This window comes from Aristolochia californica, unplaced genomic scaffold (genome assembly GCF_029961685.1).
Source record: "Aristolochia californica isolate CCGP_79_NKW_82.1479 unplaced genomic scaffold, dmAriCali1.0.hap1 SCAF_13, whole genome shotgun sequence".
NCBI lineage: Eukaryota > Viridiplantae > Streptophyta > Magnoliopsida > Piperales > Aristolochiaceae > Aristolochia > Aristolochia californica.
The window spans coordinates 26046046-26067171 of NW_027181804.1; the positions used below are offsets into that span (position 1 = coordinate 26046046).

The 21126-nt window shown below is 36.9% G+C and overlaps 1 protein-coding gene across 2 annotated transcripts; it reads left to right on the plus strand.

Annotated features, from left to right (window-relative positions):
• Positions 1-2945: 2945 nt before the first annotated feature.
• On the plus strand, positions 2946-18578 carry LOC137948234 (E3 ubiquitin-protein ligase At1g12760-like). Of its 2 annotated transcripts, none has more exons than XM_068794240.1 (5): positions 2946-4064; positions 9114-9233; positions 9327-9459; positions 17123-17290; positions 18128-18578. In XM_068794240.1, exons 1-5 carry the CDS (start codon positions 3499-3501, stop codon positions 18299-18301), a joined length of 1161 nt encoding a protein of 386 aa, XP_068650341.1. In that variant the 5' UTR covers positions 2946-3498; the 3' UTR covers positions 18302-18578. The 2 variants fall into 2 exon arrangements, with proteins under 2 accessions (XP_068650341.1, XP_068650342.1); XM_068794241.1 differs by having other exon boundaries at positions 2948-4064; positions 17126-17290.
• The last annotated feature ends 2548 nt before the right edge of the window (positions 18579-21126 follow it).

Here is a 21126-nt window from a genome sequence, read left to right on the forward strand (position 1 = left end):
TCTCTTTTGAATTTAAACTTGAAACCCAAAGTATAACTACAATCTTACTTAAGGGTGTAACCATAGAGTCAATCAAAAGGTTTCCTTTTGCTGAAGACAACATTACCATTTTTCTCAAATTATTTCTAAGGTAGGGTGGAAAGTGGAAATGAAGCAAAAACCTTATTTTTACTAATTAAATTTTACTAAACAATCGATATAGTTATTATAGCAAGAAAAGTCAAGAAGACTGAGTTTGCTGACATGACAACTCCCTTGGCCCCTAACACTCTAAGCATACATGAGTTTAATGAAAATAAAAAGTAAGATAGAAAATAGAGATACAATCTAGAGAGAGGAAGAGAGACGATTAAGAATAGAAAATGAAAACACAAAGAGAAGCACAAAGAAGTTTAAGGATAGAAATCACAATAATAATAAAAAACAAATATGATGACGATAGATAGATAATGGCAATAGGGAAATAGATACACTAATAATGAAGATACAGTTCTTATATCAAAGATTTCAGCCATTTCATATCACTTACAACATCCCGATATTTTGCTTCTATGTTGTATCAAGCTACTACTAGTTTCTTTTTAGCACACCAAGTAACCAAGTTTGCTACCTACCATTGTGAAATAATCGGAAGTGGATTTTTTGTCTTATGGAGATCCAACCTATTTTGCATCAACAAACTCTTGTATGTTGATGTATGTGGTTCTTGTATAATAACTATTGTCCTGGATTTTTCTTGAGATATCTTAGAATTCTTTCTAATGTTTGCCAATGTGATTGTTAGAACCCAAAATTACCCCAAAGAAACAAGAAAAGAAGAAAAGTAGAAGAGAAGAAGAGAAGAAGAAAAAGAAAAATAGAAAGCGAAGCCAACCACGAAATAGAAAGTGTCACGTCTAAGAAACAAGGGGGTGGGGCATGAGGGCAAAAAGAGGAAATACCCAAGGGGCGTGGGACATGAGGACAAAAAGGGAAATTTTTCTCTCTTCTTGATATTATAAAATCCTACTGGATTAGATTGATCTTTAATTGATGTAATCTTTCAATTCCTAGAATCTCTCATAGATTATGTAATCCTTTCAATTTCCAAAAATATCTCCCTGAGTTATGTAATCCTAGTTGATTAAGGAATTTTTCGAATCACGTTATAAATAGGGGTATTGGCTAAAAGAAGAAATTAGTCAAGCCTATTCAAAAATCTCTCTTACCTCTTTCACCTCTCAAATTATTGCACTAACACCTCTCTTCTCTCATGTCCCCTACTCTTTTTTGCTTCTAACTCTGACTCTATCTCTTTTTCTTTCTCAACTTGACTTCTCTTCTCCTCTTTTCTCTCTTATTCCAAACCTTTTAACTTCTCTCTTTCAAACTCTTCATAGCACTTTCAAGAGTAGATAAGGACCTTCCCAATGGGTTCTTTTCAATTGGTATCAGAGTAGTCCTTCATTGGGACCTACTCCATCTCAAACGTTAATCTTATAGAAGATCAGTTTGGCCAGACTGCATTGCAATTCCAACTATTAATCAGATTATTTGCTTCACTAGAAGCATACTTTATGTGGTGATAATATACTTAAATAAAATATATTCACATGTAGTTTTGAAAGCAAAAGATTTCAAGTCAATCTGATCTCTCTATAAAGCAATAACCCCATAAAAAATAACTCGAATCCTATTGTAAAACAAAGAAAATAAAACAACCAATAAATATTTAAGGTGAGATATTTATATATCAAGTTATATAATAGATTAAAGATCTTCAAGATGAGATATTCACAACTAGTTTTAGAAAAACTTTAATGCCCTAATGCTCCAAACATACTTTTACCCAAGATTTGGACTCTCTAGACCTTCAAGTTTTTTGGCTTTTGCTTGAGGTTTTCTGTTTGGATTCTGTTAAGGAATAGTCCCACATGGATTAGTGAGAAGATATGCCTTAGACCCAACTTAACATATTTGACCGGTTCTTTTATCATAAACCTTGTGAATGTCACTTGAAGGCAACATGCATTACTTGGTAGATGAAAATTTTGTCCACAAAAGAAAAATTAAGAAATGTCTTCCAAATACAAGTGATAAAGGGAATTTAGTTGCCTCTCTTATGCAATAGTTTGGGGCTTATGGGTCTCACATCCTTAGACTTTAGATGGATGTTTCTGTTTCTTTTATATAAAAGCAGAAAGATGTTGGTTACAAATGTTGATTGCTCTATGAAATTCTCCAAAAGTTTAAGATATGTAACCATGGGATGTTACCGACAATTCCTTTCTCTTTTATGTTTTTTTTTGTGAAACTGTTACTAACCCAACTCCATGCTCATCTTTTTTAATGGCTCTATTATGTTGGTATATCTCAGGTGCCTCTGTTTTCATGTTTGTCCTTGCTTTCAGGCAAACTTGATTACCAAATATTGTCATTTTGCAATGAAAGGTGGAAAAAAAATCTCGATATATTTTAGCCATCGTTAGTTTTACGTGTCGTTTTTAAGCACATTGGTTGGGATGGTAATACTATTGAGTAGAGTTCGTTCCATAGATAGCCATTTATTTAGGGTATATTGGAACCCCTAAAAAAGAAAAAAAAGAAAATTTTGATTATTATTATTCACAAAAATAGTTAGTAAAAATGAGATAATGAACAATTTTTTTATTTTTACAAATTATTTTTGAGAATAATAATAATTAAATCTTATTTTATTTTATTTTATTTTATCTGTTTTTTTCCATGGTTCCAAACAGACCCTTAGGTGGAATTCAGAGTATTGGTCAGTGAAGCAAAAGAGATGCGATGGAGAACATCTGCACTTCCTGCGAGAGAAAACTCGCCAGCAGAGTTGCAGTCACCCAACGGGTTAGCCACTCGTTCTACCAAACAGCCAAACAGGGTAAGTTTGGCATCTGGCCATCCCGTGAGCTGTTCATTGCATCAACCAAAGAAAACAAAAACAGTTTGAACGGGTAACGCGTAAAACTTAAATTCGACGGGCGGCTTAGGATTAATGATCTTTTACTACATCGTTCAAATATGATCTGCTTGGCTGCAGAGGACGGTTAAAATTCCTGATGGAGAAAGTTCTTGGTCGCAGTGTATTTTTTGTTATTTTAGTATTTCGTTGTCGGCCTGAATCAGATCTCACATTCTGGAGACTGTTGGAGGCTTCTTACGTGATTCTCACGTTAAAAGGCTTGTGATGCCGCATCGCTGAATTACGCATGGTCCCTTCGCGGCATATGTTGACACCCGACTGATGACCCTCGACGCCGGCGACTTTTCCCTAGAAGTTTTTCGGACTTCGTAATTGAGAAATTGTTGGAATATTGAAACAACGGACAATCAATTTTTGCTGAGGCGTGTTTACCGTGGGTTTTGGAAGGTTATGTGCAACGGAACCTGTACTACTTTTTCTTCGCGAGTGATTTGAAATGAGACAACGCGAATCAAACTGAAGCGGCTTTGGCTTGGGTTAAGTGTGGTTATTTGTAGTTTTGCGATCTCGAAATGGATATGCCGCGAGCGAGTTCTCCGTCTTCAAATTCCTCCGGTGGCGATGCCGTTGACCCGTCTCCCCTGCTGGCAAATTCGATGCCAGGTTCGGATGAAGAGCGGAACCGTCGATTCAGCCAGAGACCGAGCCTTCGCGGGGCCGCTCGGTTTCTTCGAAGGGCCAGCAGCCGCCGGATGATGAGGGAACCGTCGATGCGCGTGCGGGAGACTGCGGCCGAGCAATTGGAGGAGCGGCAGAGCGATTGGGCTTATTCGAGGCCAGTGGTTGTTTTGGATATTTTATGGAATTTGGCTTTCGTGCTTGTTGCGTTCGCAGTGCTCATATTAAGTAGAGATGAATCGCCCTCAATGCCTCTGGGGTTCTGGATTTTAGGATATGCTTTGCAATGTGTTCTGCATATGGTCTGTGTCATTATCGAGTATAGAAGAAGGCAGGAGTCTCGGCGGTTAACCTCTGGGGGACAAGGTTCAAGTTCTAGTAATGGAAATTTGGGAAACACCGGAACAGATCACGGCAGGCAGGATGAAGGATTGCAACTAGGAGAAGTAGACCGAACCAGGTATATTAAGTTGGTTATTAATACCGCTTGGACCGGAAAAAGGTTGATTTGTTCTTTCTTTGGAAATGAAAAAGCATTTTCCTAATGTGGTCAGGATCATGTAATCTAGTTGACTTGGCTGATCCTACAATCCCTAATAAGAAAATTTACTTCACCTCAAGGAAAGTAGGTCAATCTGGACTTCATATTGCATTCTATTTTCCGTAGTGATTCACTTTTTCTGTGACATAATCCCATTTCCAAGTTGTTTGAACTTTGAGAATGGTAGAGGTTTGCTTAGGTAGGCATTTCTTTTGTAATTGTTTTGATACCTATAGTGTTAATGGATACTTGTTTAGCTATTTGTTTATGATGCAGCAGGATCACTTTGTACCTACTTTATCCAATGTTGATTACTTTTTAGTTTCTACGGGCATTAGACCTCCTTGATTCATTTGGTGTTTTCATGATGAAATCTTAAGTATGTGTATTGGCCTTTTTTTGTGCTGGGAGCATACTGTGAGGAGTGCAAATGAGTTGACTGATTGTTTGGTGAAGGTGGGTCTTTCTCTTTCCCATCCTGTTGAAAGTCATGCTTACCCACTAGATACTAGTTGACTATTCCCATTGTTCTGATGTGGCTAGTTTTTATTTGTTCTTTTGTTTTTTTATGTTTAGCGTATAGTCTCTTGGCTGATCTTTATGCTGCCCCCACTGTATCTTACATGTTTCTCTCTTCTTGCAATGATTTGTCATTATTAAAAAGAAAAACGGAAAAGACATCCTGGTATCTAGATAGTGTCTGTTCTGCTGATTGTCTCCCAATTCAGACATTAATAATTAACACGTCATGAGGTCTAAACTACTGCTGTACCTCTCTCACTCTCTCTTTATTTTTTTAAATTCTTTTTGCTCCAGTTTTTAGAGAAGGGTTCGGAGTCGGTTTTGCTCAATTAATTTCATTGAATTGGAAGGAGCTTTGCTCATATATGTTGTTTGAGTCTTTTCATAATTTTTAATTTTTAGATTGAATGTATGATAAGGGTATTTAGTACTTTAATTTAAGGGACATGTGCAAGGAAGATTCTGGCTACAATTGGGACAATTGGGATATAATTTTTTTTTCCTTCTTAGAAATCTGTGGTTTCCTAGTTTGATCAGGAGAGTTTGTTTTTTAGTTTCTGTACATCACAACCTTAGTCATCCTACGCCACATCTTAAATTTGTGGGAACAAAGAAAATGTGTCCCCTTTATGATGAAAAAAGGTCAACAACAACTTTTGATTTTTGGCAGGTTGCTAGCGCTCTGCTTTCAATCCAAGTACAAACCATCCCATGTGCATTTGTGCTCGTTTGTGGTCTTCTTGGGGTCAAAAAATTGTTTGGCCTGGTAGGTGAAACTGTTCTGGGTAATCTTGATGATCATATGCACAGTTGGTAGGTGACTCCTTGGGTTGAGATTGAGATTTGGTCAGGAATGTAGATGCACCTTTTGTTTCTTTTGGTCAAAATAGAGGTGTGATTTGTACTGAGCCTTTTTTGGTATAGATGCTGGGGCCAGAATTTTCATTTCTTGAGTTTGATGTGGGGGCACAATCTTTGTTGATGGAATTTTACCCTCAATATTGCTTTGTAGCTCGGGCTTGCCATGTTACTGGTTGTGAGAGAGGATTTGTTCGTCTTTCCCAGAGCATGGTTTTAATGTTAGCTTCGAAGCAATCCGATATTCAGGCTATCAATCCTGGTCATAAGTATATGTTTCGGAAGACATTTTTTGGCACGACCTTGTTTTTCCTAGAGCTTTAGAAGCTAGACCAATAGGCTGGGGACCTTTGATTTTTGCTTCAAGTGGAGAAAGATAGTACCTTGAACAACACTCTAGCTTGTTGGCTAGAATTAGGGTTAGGGTTTTGTGGTTTGGGTTGAAGTAGGCTTGTGAGGGAAATGAGGAGGGAAGGCTCGGTTATGAGATTGGAGACGTGGGAGAGGTTAAAGAGGCTAAGTTTAGGGTTTAGGGGTATGCATGGGATGAGAAGAGGAGGGAAGGGGAAGGTATGACTTGAGTATGTGATAGGGAAGGGGACTCAAGTGACTAGTGGTTGGATGGAGGGATGGAGGGTTATAGGACTTGTGGGTGAATGGGGGAGGTGGAGGTGAAGCCTAGTGGTTAGTCGGTCTATGGATTAATGAAGGGAAAAAGCTAAAATAAATAAATCGAATGGATGAAAAGTGGCACCAAAGATAAATACCTTTGCTAGAGGGATTTTATCTTTGGGTTGATGGCCAAGCGGGCAACTGAAGCAGAGAGTAGTGCCAAAGACTTGTGCCTTAGCTAGGGGCTGACCTTTTTGGGGGAGCACTTGAGGTGGTGAAATTGGATATACTGGATAAAGACCCTTGAGTTGGGGATTAGCTGCCTAGTAACCTTTTTATTGTTCGTCAAATGCCTTGGGTTGGCTGAAGCTAATAAAGGCGTTTTGTATTGACTGAATGAGTAAAAGTCTTAGAAGAGTTTACAATTTATGGAGTAATGACTACAACTACTACTTCTTATTCTATGTGGGACTATTGGTTTTACAAGTTCTTAGTTTTTGGGGGACTTCTTTATCCCATTATGGGTGGCACCTCATTTTAGACTTCTATAACTCTTTAGCCCCTAACAACTTCTATTTCAAAAGATCCTGAGCACTACTTCTACACGTACTTCCTCGGGTTTTCCATAAATGTCTTTACCCCACTATGGCTAGCGCCTCATTTTAGACTTCTATAACTCTTTAGCCCCTAACAACTTCTATTTCAAAAGATCCCGAGCACTACTACATTTATTTCCCCGGCTTTTTTATAAATGACTCTTTACACTTGGCACATATGAAATGTAAGATCTTGTCATAGTAAATAGCATAGTTCAATTTTCCAACTAACTTTTGTGCTACGTTCTATAATTAAGTACGGGACTTTCTCATAACCATGAAGACTCACATGACTCTCACGGTGGTCTTGATAGGTTTTGGACCAAGTAATCCATTTTCTTGTAGTCAATCTATGTCGTTCTTTCTTTGAGGCAAAATAATTTCGACTTGTTTTTTGTTATTTCTATTACCAAAAATTACTTCAATGTTACCCAAATCCTTGGTTTGAAAATTTGCCTTTAAATGGTTTTTTACCTCATTCATCCCTTTGATATCACTTCCTGATAGAACAATATCATCGACATAGACAATCAACATAACTACTTTTGTGTTTCTCTTATGGAGAACAACAGAATGATCGTATTGACTCTGTACAAGTCCAATAGCCATAACCACCTAGCTAAAAAATTTCAAACCAAACCCAAAGGTTTTCTTTAGCTTCATAAATGGCCTTTTCAAGTCTACAAACTTTTCCAATCTCCCATTGAGGAACAGATGCTATATGTACTCCATATGAACCTATCCATTTAGATCACCATAGAGAAACATATTTTTAAATCAATGTGAAAAAAGTGTAATCCTTGAGTTAATGCTACAAAGATGTGAGTTCGAATCTAGGTGATCCAAATCACTGGGGAAAAGGTTGCAAAAAGGTCAGCTCCATATGTTTGATTGTATTTATCAACAGCCAGTTGTGCTTTATACCCTTTGATAGTGACGTTAGGATTATGCTTGATTATATATGGCTATCTACTCTTAACATTATCTATAGCATGACGGGAATTACATAATTGTCATGTCCCTCTCGATAACAAAGCTTGCATTTTGTCATCCATCACTTGTTTCAATGAGAGCAATGCAAAACTTCTTGCATAGACTTGGAAAGAGACTAAAGACAAGGATAAAGCTAATGATTTGTACAAGGACAACAAGAGATGAAATGATACATTCTTAGATAGTAGATGATGTCTAGATGCAAATACCTCTTTTCTAAGAGAAATGTGGAAGTCTAGATTAAAGGCATTGGGATCTCTAGTAGAAGGAAGTGATGGCGGAGGAACCAAACTTGTAGAAACATCTTTGGTGGGAGTAGAGCTGAGTGTAGGTACACCGCATTTAGGAGCTGAAGACATTTTCTGCCTTTGATAAACTTTCAACTATTTCTTCACGTGCATGTCTTACCTTCACATGGCATTTGATTGAAACTAGAAGCGGAACCAACAAAGGATTTGAAGACTCAATATGACACAAGCTGTTGGGCAACTGGAAATATGTGAAACTTTCAAAAAATGCCATGTCTGCTGAAATATACACTTTCTTATTGACAGCATCATAACGTCGATATCCCTTTTGATTACAAGAATATACCTAAGAAGACACATTTGATGGAGTGCAAGGACAACTTGCTAGAGGACCAAAGGAGTGAACAAAACATACACATCAAAATACTTTATGAGGGAAGCAAGAACAATTCAACTAAGGTTGAGAAATTTTAAGAGGTAATTTACCATTCAAAACCAACAAGGGCATGCAGTTGATTAAGTAGCAAGCAGTCAATTAGGCATTTCCCCAAAACCATTTTGGTACTTTCATTTGAAAAAAAGTAAAGCTTGAGTGATGCTAGCAAATTTCTATTCTTCCTTTTAGTTACCGCATTCTATTGTAGGGTGTAAACACTTGAGGTTTGATGTATAATGCATTTGATGAATAGAATGAGGGATAGTGATCATTCTTATACTCAAGACTTTGTCATAATGCAAAGTTGAAGAATAGTATCAAATTTAGTTTTTATTTCATTGAAAAATTCTAAAAACTTCAAACATCTTTGCTTGTCTTTCATAAGATAGATCCATGTTGATTGACTATAATCATGGAAAAAAGACACAACTTAGTGATTTCTACTCAAACATGATAAAAAATAAATAAATAAATAAATAAAATCTCTGTTCAGTCGGTAAATTAACTTCATAATTAGCCTTTTAGGGAGCTTTTTATTGAAATCTAATCTGCGCTTGTTTATCACAATTTGTTAGAAAATATTATCTTACACCATTGAAGCCCCTGAAACCTTATTGAGAGTAGAATGGGCCTCATGCTTTACCGATTGGCCATATATTTCTGTGGCATCTTTTAAAAAATGTCCTTGTGCTGTTGGTGTCAGTGTTGCAAAGCATCTGGAGTCTGCAAATACAATGTTTTCATTCATTTGGTGGATTATTGGATTCTACTGGGTATCGGCTGGTGGCCAAAGTTTACCCCATGATGCACCTCAGCTTTACTGGTATGTTGAAGCCTTTGTTTTTTTGCTATGATTTTAACTTGCAAGGCCTACTCATATTGTTTATATCTAATAGCTCATATTGTCTTTTTGCAGGCTTTGTATAGTTTTTCTAGGCTTTGATGTATTCTTTGTGGTCTTCTGTGTGGCTCTAGCATGTGTAATTGGCATTGCTGTTTGCTGCTGTTTGCCTTGTATTATTGCAGTTTTATATGCCGTGGCAGATCAGGTATACATCTCATTCTTTTAAACTTATAAAAGGTAGGCAACTTTTGAACTGTTTGCTGCTGTGTTATTGGCATTGCTGTTTGCTGTTGTTTGCCATGTATTATTGCAGTTTTATATCCCGTAACAAATCAGGTATACATCTCCTTCTTTTGAACTTGTGGCTCTAGTAGCTCTTTTTTTTTCTGTCTAACTACAATTTCAGAATGCAATGTCCTAAAGTGTAATTACCAAACTACCCCTGACCTTTAACACTTCCCTTCAAGTTGGAGCATATATATCTACTAATCCCAGCTTAGAACAAAAATCAACAAATAGATGCTTTCCAAGGGCCTTGGTAAATTAATCTCCAACTTGATTAGTAGTCCTTACATACGGAGTAATCACTTTACTGTTCAGCACTACATCATGGATGAAATACCATCCACTTCTATGTGGTTGGTCCTCTCATGAAATATTGGATTACTGGTAATGAACATTGCGCCTTGATTATCGCATTTCAGTTCCATAGAACCACTTCCTTCCAGACCAAATTCCTTGAAAAGAGATTTTACCCACATAAGTTCACTTCAGTATGTGCCATTGCTCAATATTCTACTTCAACACTTCATTGGACAACTGCATTTTGTTTTTTACTTCGCCAACTAGTAAGATTACCTATGGCAAATACACAATTACCTATAGTAGATTTCGTGTTTGACTTCAAACCCGCATAATCAGCATTTGAATATCCTACAATGTTTAAGTGTCCTTGTGGTTCATAATGCAGTCCTTTGCTAGGAGTTCCTTTTAAATACTACAAAATTCTCTATGCTACTTCAAGATGCACTTTTCTAGGAGTATTCATAAATTGACTCACAACTCCAATTTTTTTTTTTTTTTGAAATGATGCTGATTTTTTTTAAGACAAAAGCTCAAAAGTGCAAATTACAAAAAAGGGAATCCTTCCCATACAATGAGAGATTGTTGGGAAGTTCCAAATTTAGCCAATTTATCAGCCAGAGAGTTGGTTGATTTAGGAATAAGATTCCAATTACAATGCAAAGAAGATACAATGTCAGCAATACTATCAGTGATGGGCCAGTGGCGCCAAGGGGGGAGGCTGTCTTTGGAACACTAACTAATAATCGTCTTCGAGTCGCCTTCAATGATTAACTTGCCATGGAGATGATCTTTGAAGATTTGGAGGCCAAACAGCAGAGCACTAACTTCAGCAGTATTAGAATCGGCAATGCCCACCGGACCTGCATAAGAAAGAATGGGGTCTCTATTGTGACCTCTGAATATACCACCTGCTCCTGCTGGACCAGGACATCCAATAGCACTACCATCAAAATTCAGCTTTATGCAGTCACTGGGGGGAGGATCCCAGATAACCATTCTAGGAGCTCTGCTAGGGCCAGACATGTGAGCGATCAAATTACAATTTTCCTAAAGGGAAACCCCTGAAAGAGTGGCAAAATCCTTCTTTGTATGAAGCCAACTCGAGATGAGGCTGACGACATGAAAAGCCGTGTTGTCTGGGGTACTGGCTTTGGAGTTGAATCTTCGGTTGTTCCGCTCCAGCCAAATACACCATGGAACATGAGCAGACTCACAACTCCAATTGCAAATGATATATCAAACCTAGTAACTGTGGCATAAATTAATCATCCAACCAGTCTCCACTATGTAGTTTTATCACTAAGCACTGGACTATTGTCATCATGGAAACAAGAGTTTATTTCCATAGGATTTGTAAATAGGTTTGACACCCATTAAATCATGTTCACTCTACATATCAATCACATATTTTCTTTGAGATAAACTCATACTTTTTTTTATTTCTTACCACTCTTATTCCCAAAAAGCATTTGTGTACTAAGGTCCTTAGTCTGAAAGTGCTATTTTAGATAATTCTTCACATCCTTGATACCTTCAACATCATCCCCAGTGAGCACAATATCATCAACAAATACAACTAATCCCACAATTCCAATTTCTCAAATTATGTGCATGGGCTCAATTTCAAATCATAAGTGACCTTTTGAAGCTTGCATACTTTACCTGTCTCCCTCTGAGCAACATACCTTGGAAGTTGGTCCATATATATTTCTTCCTACAAGTCTCCATATAAGAAAGTATTTTTAATATCAAGTTGATATAAAGACGAGCCCTGGTTGATCACTATAGATATCAAAATCCTAGTAGTGTTTAGCTGAGCAACAAGAAAAAATGTGTCAAAGATATCAATACCATATGTTTGAATGTATCCCTTAGCCACCAAATTGATCTTTATAGCGTTCCATAATGCCATCCACATTTTATTTTACGATATCTACCCATCTACAACCAACAATAATGGTTCTTAGGGGTAGATCAACCAAAAACCATGTCTTTCTAGCAATCAAGGCATCCATTTCCTTATCCTCTGCCTTTTACCACTTTGGAGATGATAAGGCATCCTGCACCCTAGTAGGAATAGAGATATTGGACAAAGATAAAACAAAAGATCAATATTGAGGAGAGAGAAGCGAATGGCACATAACAAGATAGAGGATGTTGAGTGCAAGATGATTTACCTTTCAAAGAGAAACAGGAAGAAGGGAGTATCTAAGACGATGAAAAATAAGGTGTATTCTTAAAAAATGTAACATTTGCAGAGATATACACTTTTCTATACATACTAATGTAAAAATTTAGGATCAACTGGCTAGTTTTTTTACTAAATCTCTCTATGGGGCACGATTTGAGAAATTATATTCCAAGTTGGATTTATTTTATACCTGTTTTCCTGCTTGAGGAGGAGTGTTAGAAGATTAGTATGTTTTTAAGTGCATAGGATCATAAAATATGCTGTAATTTTTATTCAATTTATGTATATTATGTAGCCTCGTAGGCAGTATGGTCGATATGTAATGTTGGAACTTTAAATATCAATAAAGTACTCAAGCTGAAGTACGGAACCCTAATTGAGAGGGGTTGAGCTCTTTCTCTTCTCTCTCTATTCTTCTTCTGGTTCTTTCTCCGTTTTCTTCTTTCTTTTCTTTCAACTCGTCACCTTTTTGTGTCCTATAATACCCAAGAAAGACACACCTAATAGCTCGAGGAGATAAATCTATCAATATGTGGACTAACAATGAACAAAGCAGGTTAAGCCAAAAACTTGAGGGACTACGTCAAATAGCTTACTCCCTGGTTTTAAAAGATACATAGTAATGCAACCACCTAGCATTGAGGATGGTATTCGATGAATAAAAATAACAAGATGTGAGTACTGCATCCCCCTAGAATGACTTTAGAACATTCATTTGAAATAAAAGTGTTTGAGAAATTTCAAGCAGATGTCGATTCTTGCGCTCTGCTACTCCATTTTTTTGGGGAGTATACACACTTGAGGCTTGATGAATGATGTCAAGCATAATGCAAAAAGTGGAGAATTTACTATAGAAAATTCAAGGCCATTGTTTGAATGAAAAACAAGAACAGAAGCACCAAGTTGTGTTTTTATGGTGGCCTGAAAAATAAGATGATATGGTGGCTTGATAAAAGTAGTATCTTCCTCTGCTTACAGTTTCATCAACGGTTGGCATACAAACCAAAGGGATCATGAGGTTCTTTTTTCATGGCGTCTCTATGTCCCGCCAAAGATAAAAAAATTTGTTTGGAGTGCTTACCATGGAAAGATACTCCCGGCAGATGTGCTCAGAAGAAGAGGCCATCTAGCAATTGACCCTCTCTGCCCCCTATGCAACTCTGAGGTTGAATCAGTCAACCACATTTTGCTTCATTTCTCATTTTTGTGGAGGGTAAGGTCTTCCATTCTTAGTAAGACGGGTCTACAATTCTGTATGTCAGTGGATCTGATTTCTTTCAGTAAGATGCTCATTGGTACTCCCCTCCCTGAGCTTGGTAAGCTTCTGATTTCCGCATCCACTGGTTTTATTCCGTGGGGGCTTTGGAATGAACGTAACCGGAGGCGTTTTGATACTAGAAGTAACTCTGTGACTAGAGTGGCAGGTTGTGTGACTGGCCAGATCTCTACTTGGCTCCTTACTAAGAAGCCTTTCTCTTCCTTTGCTAGTTCATCCATCCATGATAATTGGAACACTATTGCAAATATGAGGTGTGCGACCAAGACCCCAATCATGCAAGAATGGACCCCCCCCTAGAGTTTGGTTTCCTTAAGTTAAATTTTGATGGTTCCTCCAAGGGTAATCCCGGAAAGGCGGGTTTTGGTTGTGTTATCTCAGATCCCTCAGGCAGTCAATGTTTATCATATGCTGGTTCGCTTGGTATTGTTGATTCAACGACAGCAGAGATTCAAGGTCTTCTCAATGGGCTTCACGTTACCGTGACCATTACAGTAGTCCTATTCACATTGAGGGGGATTTGAAGGTGGTTATTGGTTGGCGTGATAAGGCTTCCTCCCCCCCATGGCGCCATTGGGATTCCTTGCGGGAAATCCTTGAAATTTCTTCTCAATTTTCTTGTATTTGGTTTCATATTCCGAGATCTGCTAACTCGGTGGCAGATGTGTTTGCCAAGTCAGGAGTTTCCTTACAATCTCTTGTTATTAGGGAATTACTCCCCGTCCCTCTGTAGTTCTTTGTTCTTTTGTTAATATATACATCATTTTTCAAAAAAAGTTGTGTTTTTATTTCAACTTAAAATCTGAGAAATACATTTGTTTTCTTCCAAAGGAGATACACCTTGTCACACAACTGTAATCATTTTTAAAAGTCAAGAAATACTTAAAACCAAAAGAATTGGGAACCCGACATGTGTCCCATTCATCTGAATGTACCAAAGAAAAAGGACGTGGACTTTGTCGACTACTTAGAGGAAATGAACTGTGGTGGTGCTTTCCTAGTTAGCATGACTAAAAGTTCAAATGATGTATCAGAAAGAAGAGTAGGGATAAACTAATGAAGCTTGACTATTGATGGATGTTCTCAGCGTAGATGCCATAAGGAGAGGATGCGACATGTAATGCAACAAACTTCTCTTCTGGAACAACGCCTAGATATTGTAGTCCATCATTCTCAATGCCTTGACCCAATTTGCCTCCTAGTCTAGAAGTCTTGAAATGCACAATGAGATGGAAAGAATGTGATTGAGTGACTGAGTAATTTTGTTGACAGACAACAGTTGATTGGAAATTTTGAAACATTATAGAAGTTAAAAAACTATCAGATGAAGTGTTAACATTCCCTTCACCACAAACCGATGAAGTGGAACCATCAACCAAGGTAACTAATTTATGAGATGAGGATGGTGACACATTTGAGAAAATGGAAGACATACCTGACATATGGTTGAACGCGCCTGAATCTATCACTCAGGACAAAGGAGAGGAAGCGTGAAGTGCAGCCTGAGCTTGCCATCTGGTATTGGCAGTTGGAGGAGTTGGGGATGCCTGAGAAGTTGTAGTATCTAATGCTAATTGACTCAACTGCTGTACTATATTTTGTAGCGTCTCTTGGGTACCGTTAGATGACCCTATCTCACTATTAACCACTTCTCCGTTGTCCACTGACACACTAGAATTAGCCTAGGCAGGCTTCCCAAAATTTCCCTTACATTTGTCTGAGAAGTGATTAGAGATGTCACAATACATACACTTTCTATCTGCATGATTTCTACCTCATCCTCCACTGTCACGGCCACGTCCTCTACCTCCAAGCCCCTTGTTTTCCTCTAGACGATTCAAATCTAGAAATGGAAGAAGAAACGTTAGAGCAACATTAGAACCAACAACAGTTTTACTATTTTTCACTACTTTTGTTTTTGAAAAGGGATGTATATATTAACAAAAAAACTATTTTTCACTACTACAACTCGAAGAACTCTGTTGTAAACTTTTTCCAATGTATGTTCATTATCATCAACTAGTATATATGGCCATATAGCGTCATATTATGGTCTTAATCCATCCAGAAAACGAGTAACATGAATCTGATTTTTCTCTTTTCGAAACTCATTCTCATTAGTAGTAAAAGGAAAGGTGCCCCTCATTTCTGTAAAATGTTGAGTGATTGTTCTCTCACCCGACACTCCAAAAAACTTTGCATAGAGCTCATATATACGTGACAAATTAGTTTCTTGTGAAAAATAGTCTTCAGAGTATCCTAGATCTCTTTTGACGTATTACATCTTATGACTTGATCACTTTAGACTTTCCTCCATGCTATTAACAAACCAAGTCATAACTTGACTATCTTCAACTTTTTAGTCATAATTAGGAGGGAATGGTGGAACCTCACTCAGAAACTTCAGCTTCCTCTTAGCCTTAAAAAACATTTTGAACAAACCTGGAACAATTAAAATAATTATGTCCATTGAGTTTAATAGAGGTTATCTGAATAATATGTGATTCCTTAGAATCTGAATGTCCTGAACTCTTTGAGGGTATAACTACCTCAGCGGAATCAGCTGTTAAGTAATTCTCAACAAGAAGATTCCACTACTGGAATAGAATTCAGAATCACCAGTATTAAAAGAAAACCAATATGAGCCTCTACAAGTTAGTTGGGTCCCACACACAAAGGAGTAATTAGGGGGGTAACTAGACTGTAATGGATAGATGTCACCACTACACTCCAATAATCCACAAAACAAATGTGTCTACAATAGGTAATAAGTGCTGATGTCAGCCCAAATGTTGATGACATAAGTAGACAGTGTTTGTATGACATGCGCAAACTACCCCTGACCTTTAAATTGTAGCATTGTCACAACTATGATAGGGTTGGTATATATGTTTTTTTTTCTTTCTGCTCTTTCCTTAAAAGATTCCACAAGTTACCCTTTTGTGCTAAGAATTTTTTTTTTTTTTTCTTTAGAAATGTGCTGGAGAGCATAGTGTGTATGTTATTATTATTAATTTTTTTGGAATTTTTTCCATTCTTTTTGGGTGTTATTAAAGGGTTAACTGCCTATGTACCATTGAATAATACCACATAGAAAACATCAAATCTACATTTCCTATGATTTCAAATTAATGCTTCATACCACTCAAATACTTGTATGCCCCTACTACTGGGTTTGTTAGCTAATTACTGGTTTGGTATAAAAGCTCCTAAATATCCTCAAAAAGGTATTGCTGTGACTTGTGTGTTTATGTGTCATTAATTCAAAGTGGGCTCACAAATGATGTAGGATCCTCCAAAATGCCTGCTTAAGAATATAATTATTTTAATTCATGGTTTTTAGGTCAATCTAACATCATTAGAGGGGACCTATTTTGAATGCATTGTATGTAGAGCTACAAATCGTAATTTTGTTGAGCCATCTTCGATTTTTTTTCATGCTATTGTTAGAAATAAATGGAACTTAGCAACAGGGTATATTAGTTTTTTTTGTGATATTGTAATGTTATGCAAGTTTAGTTAGAACCCAGGGATATTTAGGTATTGTTAGAAATAAATGGAACCTAGCAACAGGGGGTATATTAGTTTTTCTTGTGATAGTGTAATGTTATGCAAGTTTAGTTAGAACCCAGAGACATGTAGGTATTTGACCCTTCGTTAAAGGCAGTATATTAGCATCTCATGTATGTTCTTGCAAATACAACTTTTTTGACAGATTGGTCTCCATATGCATTTGGTAGCTATTCTAATGAAATTATAGCTGTATGCCCTGAAGATGGTTCTTTTTTCTCTAAATGTTTGTCCATATTGTTGAAGCAGGAAGGAGCGACTGAGGAGGACATCCATAGGCTTCCAAAGTATAGGTTCCGGAGGTATGGAAGTTCTCAGAAACTTAGCGATGAGATATCAGGACCTTTTGGTGGGGTAATGACTGAATGCTGCAATGGGTTGCCCGTTGAACATGTTCTTTCTGCGGAAGATGCAGTAAGTTTGTTCTTGCTCAAACCTTCAGAGCTTTTGAATGCAGTTTTTCTCTAGCCATACATGGAATGTTGCCCAGAGATTCCTGTCTTTTAGTCAGTTTTATCAGACCCAGAATGGAGCAATCGGTTGAGCCTGGTTCAACCGGACCCAGACACTACCAGATCTGTGAATAAGTGAAATTAGATATTAAAGAAAAACCAGCTGATCTGGCTGGTTTAAGTGGTTTAATTGTTACAGTGGCTAGTCAGCTATCTGGTCGCATGGGGGAAGTTCTTCTTCCATAAGATATTGTAGGCGAGGGGGGAAGGGGGTCCCTCCTTTGCGATATTTGTCATAGGCAGAGAGGCCACTGGCCTCCTCGTCGTTAATAGTGCAGAGGTGGGGCGCCTCCCCCGTCAATAAAGAAAAAGTGGGTGGGGAGGAGTGGCAGCTTCTTTCCTCTCTTTTGTACATGACAGTATAAAGTGGATGGGGGGACTGGTTACCGCCTTCTTTCTTTCTTGACGGAGGAGAGATCCTCACCACTGCTCTCTGTCCTGCAACTCTTGGTGGCTGGGGAATCCCTCACCCCATCCACAAAGAAAAATGAGGTTTGCTTCTCCCCTATTCTAGGGAGAGAGACTTACTCCCTTGATCTTATTTTTTAATATTTTTAAATTAATATTTATATTACCCTGTCTCACTGATTGGTCTCACTTTTTGTTTTGTTTTTTAAAACATTGATTTCACATGCACATACCCTCCTCCCTTGTTGAGACTTTAATCCAAGTAGAACCAAATAAGCATTGGACCATATGCCCAAGCCACAACTCTTTAACTTTATAATCAATCTTGTAGGAATGTTGCATATGTCTTTCTGCCTACGATGATGGAGTGGAGCTGCGTGAGCTTCCTTGTGGTCACCATTTCCACTGTGCATGTATAGACAAGTGGTTGTATATAAATGCTACATGTCCACTCTGCAAATTCAACATTCTAAAGAGTGCAGCCCATGGCAGGGAAGACGTGTAAATCACGGTTTGTCCGTTATTTGGCCCTTAAAAGGAGTACTAAACCTCTAGTTGTGTTCTCGAAGGTGCATTCCTTCTGTGTTTTTGTACAGGTATATATGTTATGTTTCTGCAGACTTGTTCAGATGACATGCTTAGTGGAATGAAAAGCATGTCTCTGGCTAACATTTTAGCCTACTGCATTGTACTAGAATAGGCACTGGGGGCGTTTGACGAACACTTTGTGTCATGTTCAACTATTTTCTACTTTTAAGGCATTTCATAAACCCTTTTGATGAGCTTTGTGGGGTTACTGACTGAAGTTTGTTAAAAAGTAGTGGATGAGGAGGTTATCAGGGAAGGCTTTGCTGGATATAACGCTTGTTGATTCACTTATGCGCCAGATGGAATTTGATAGTCCATGAGATTCCTTCCATGTCACTGATAGATTTATCAAAATTTGATGCAGGAGGGTCAGTTTTATTTTTTATGCTATTTTCTGTTACTCTCTATTAAGTGGAGGGGAAATAGATGAAAATCTTTACTCAATGGACCGACTCTCTAAGGGTCTGTTTGGAATCCTTTCGAAAAGAAAAGAAAATGAGAATTTGGCCATTATTATTCCCAGAAATAATTAGTGAAAAAAAAAAAAATTGATCATTATCTTATTCTCACTAACTATTTATGAGAATAATGATAATCAAATTTTTTTTTTTATTTTTCTTTTCTAGGAGTGGAGGGGAACTTTTGTGTTAAGTTCTTAGGCATCCTTATTGTTCATAGGGTTTAGACTTTTCTCGGAGCCTTTTTTGTAAGGCTTAAACGTAGAGGAAGTTAAATAGGTTTATATTCATAATTTTAGAGCTTAAAACTTTAGGCTTAATATAGGTCTTGGACTGATTTTAAAAAAGAAAGACACTCCCAAACTTCAAATATAAGTTAGTACACTATCAAGCAATCAATTTGTAAGTAATAGTATGGTTTATAATTCAAAGTTGGGTTGTTAAACTACTTACAACATGCTATTACATCTTGGAGTTGAATTTGTTATATAAAATTATTAAAAATAAAATTTTCAAATCATATTTGTAACAATGAGGTTACAAAGATTAATTATAACAATTGTTTAGGAAGAGACTTACACAATTTAATTAGGTTCGATTAGACCTATAAAGGGATTGACAACTGGGTTATATGTGATCTATAGAGATTTTCGACAATAATAGGCAACAAAAACTATCGACTAGTGAATCGTACATTTTTCAACAACTCAACCATCAACACAAAGGCTTTCCAAAATTATGTGTTGAGATTTAGAATTTGCTTATATAAGGTTTGTCCTGTGATAGTATAGGGCTTACTTACAAGTTAGCTCACTTAACATCTCTTAAAGGCTATAATAATAAAATAAAAATAAAAATACACTCCAATCTTATGTGTTCTCTATTGGTTTCCCAATTAAGTGGTTTTCGTGATAATCTTTAAAAATTCAACAAAAATATAAAGAAAAACTCGACAACATTGATGTTTGAATATGGAGATTGTTCAAATAAGGATCACATAGAAAAAAAAAAAAAAACAAGTTTGTTCAAACAAGGTTGATGCTTGAATAATGCAAAGTAATATAATGTTTTTCAGGGAATGGCATTTACATGTAAAGATTTGAACATTGTGAAGCAATGACGAGTCCTTGGTGAAAATGAAATGTTCAATTGATTGCACTCTTAGACTAAAGGCTTCTAGACAGAGAACTTAGCTTAAGTGCTCAAACAAAGTCAATGTTCAAAAATGTTGCAAGGGAAGATTCTAAGCCTCAATTTAGCTTTTATAGGTCATCAAAATTTTAAGGTGACCTACCAAATTGTTCAGTAGGTCAAACAAAAAAATTTCATGTATTTATTTGAGATTTTCATTGATGTTTTGGCAAATCTATAAAGATTAACCCTTTCAAAACATTATAGCTCTATTTTAGAATGTGCGAGATTGATTATATAAATCAATTTTATACCTCAAAAGAATCAAGATAGGAGCCTACCTTAATGACCATTAAAATGTCCAAGGCTTTCAAATTACTTTTGGGTTTTAATCTGAATAAACAAGAACCCAGCCTTCGATCTTTTAGAGATCAACTAAATGCATGAAATCTCTTGTTTTGAAATCAATGATTGTATTCATGCTACCAAACTTATGCTACTTTACTTTGAAATTGATAGAATATGGGTAGCAAATAGATTTGTTCTTAGATTCTTTACTTTGCTCGTTGATGCTTCATAATCTATGTTCTTAGATTCATTACTTTCCCAAAAGAGCATGTGACTTTAAAATCAAATTGTTTTGGGAATTTGAATTGGGCTGCTATTATTTATTGGATGGGCACATATAAGGGGTGAATCTTTACTTATGATTATATAGTTAAACCAACCTATTTGAACGACATTATATTCGAACTTTATTGTGGGCAAGTAATCCTTGCATTGTGATCAATCAAGCTTCGTGAAGGTACCACCAATCCTCAACTCAATCAATTGAGTAAAGTGTTAAAGCTGAAGTTAGAGTGTTGAAATCAATTCTAAGTGTGTCTTGACTTTCAAGTCCACTTGATTGGTGATAAGCCTTTTGTGGGTCTAAGATGGCAAGCTTAGTTGGTTATTGAAAAATCCTTTTATGAGTCTATTATTGAAAAGTGTGAAAGAGAAATAAGTGGAAAAGAGAGATTGTAGGTGACGGTAAGAGGGGAAAGAAAAATTAAAACCGATAGAGATTGAATAAAGAGTGCAAGAATTCAAGATAGAAACAAAGGAAGAGAAATTGAAATAGTGATGTAGGAGACACCGAGCCAGATGATGC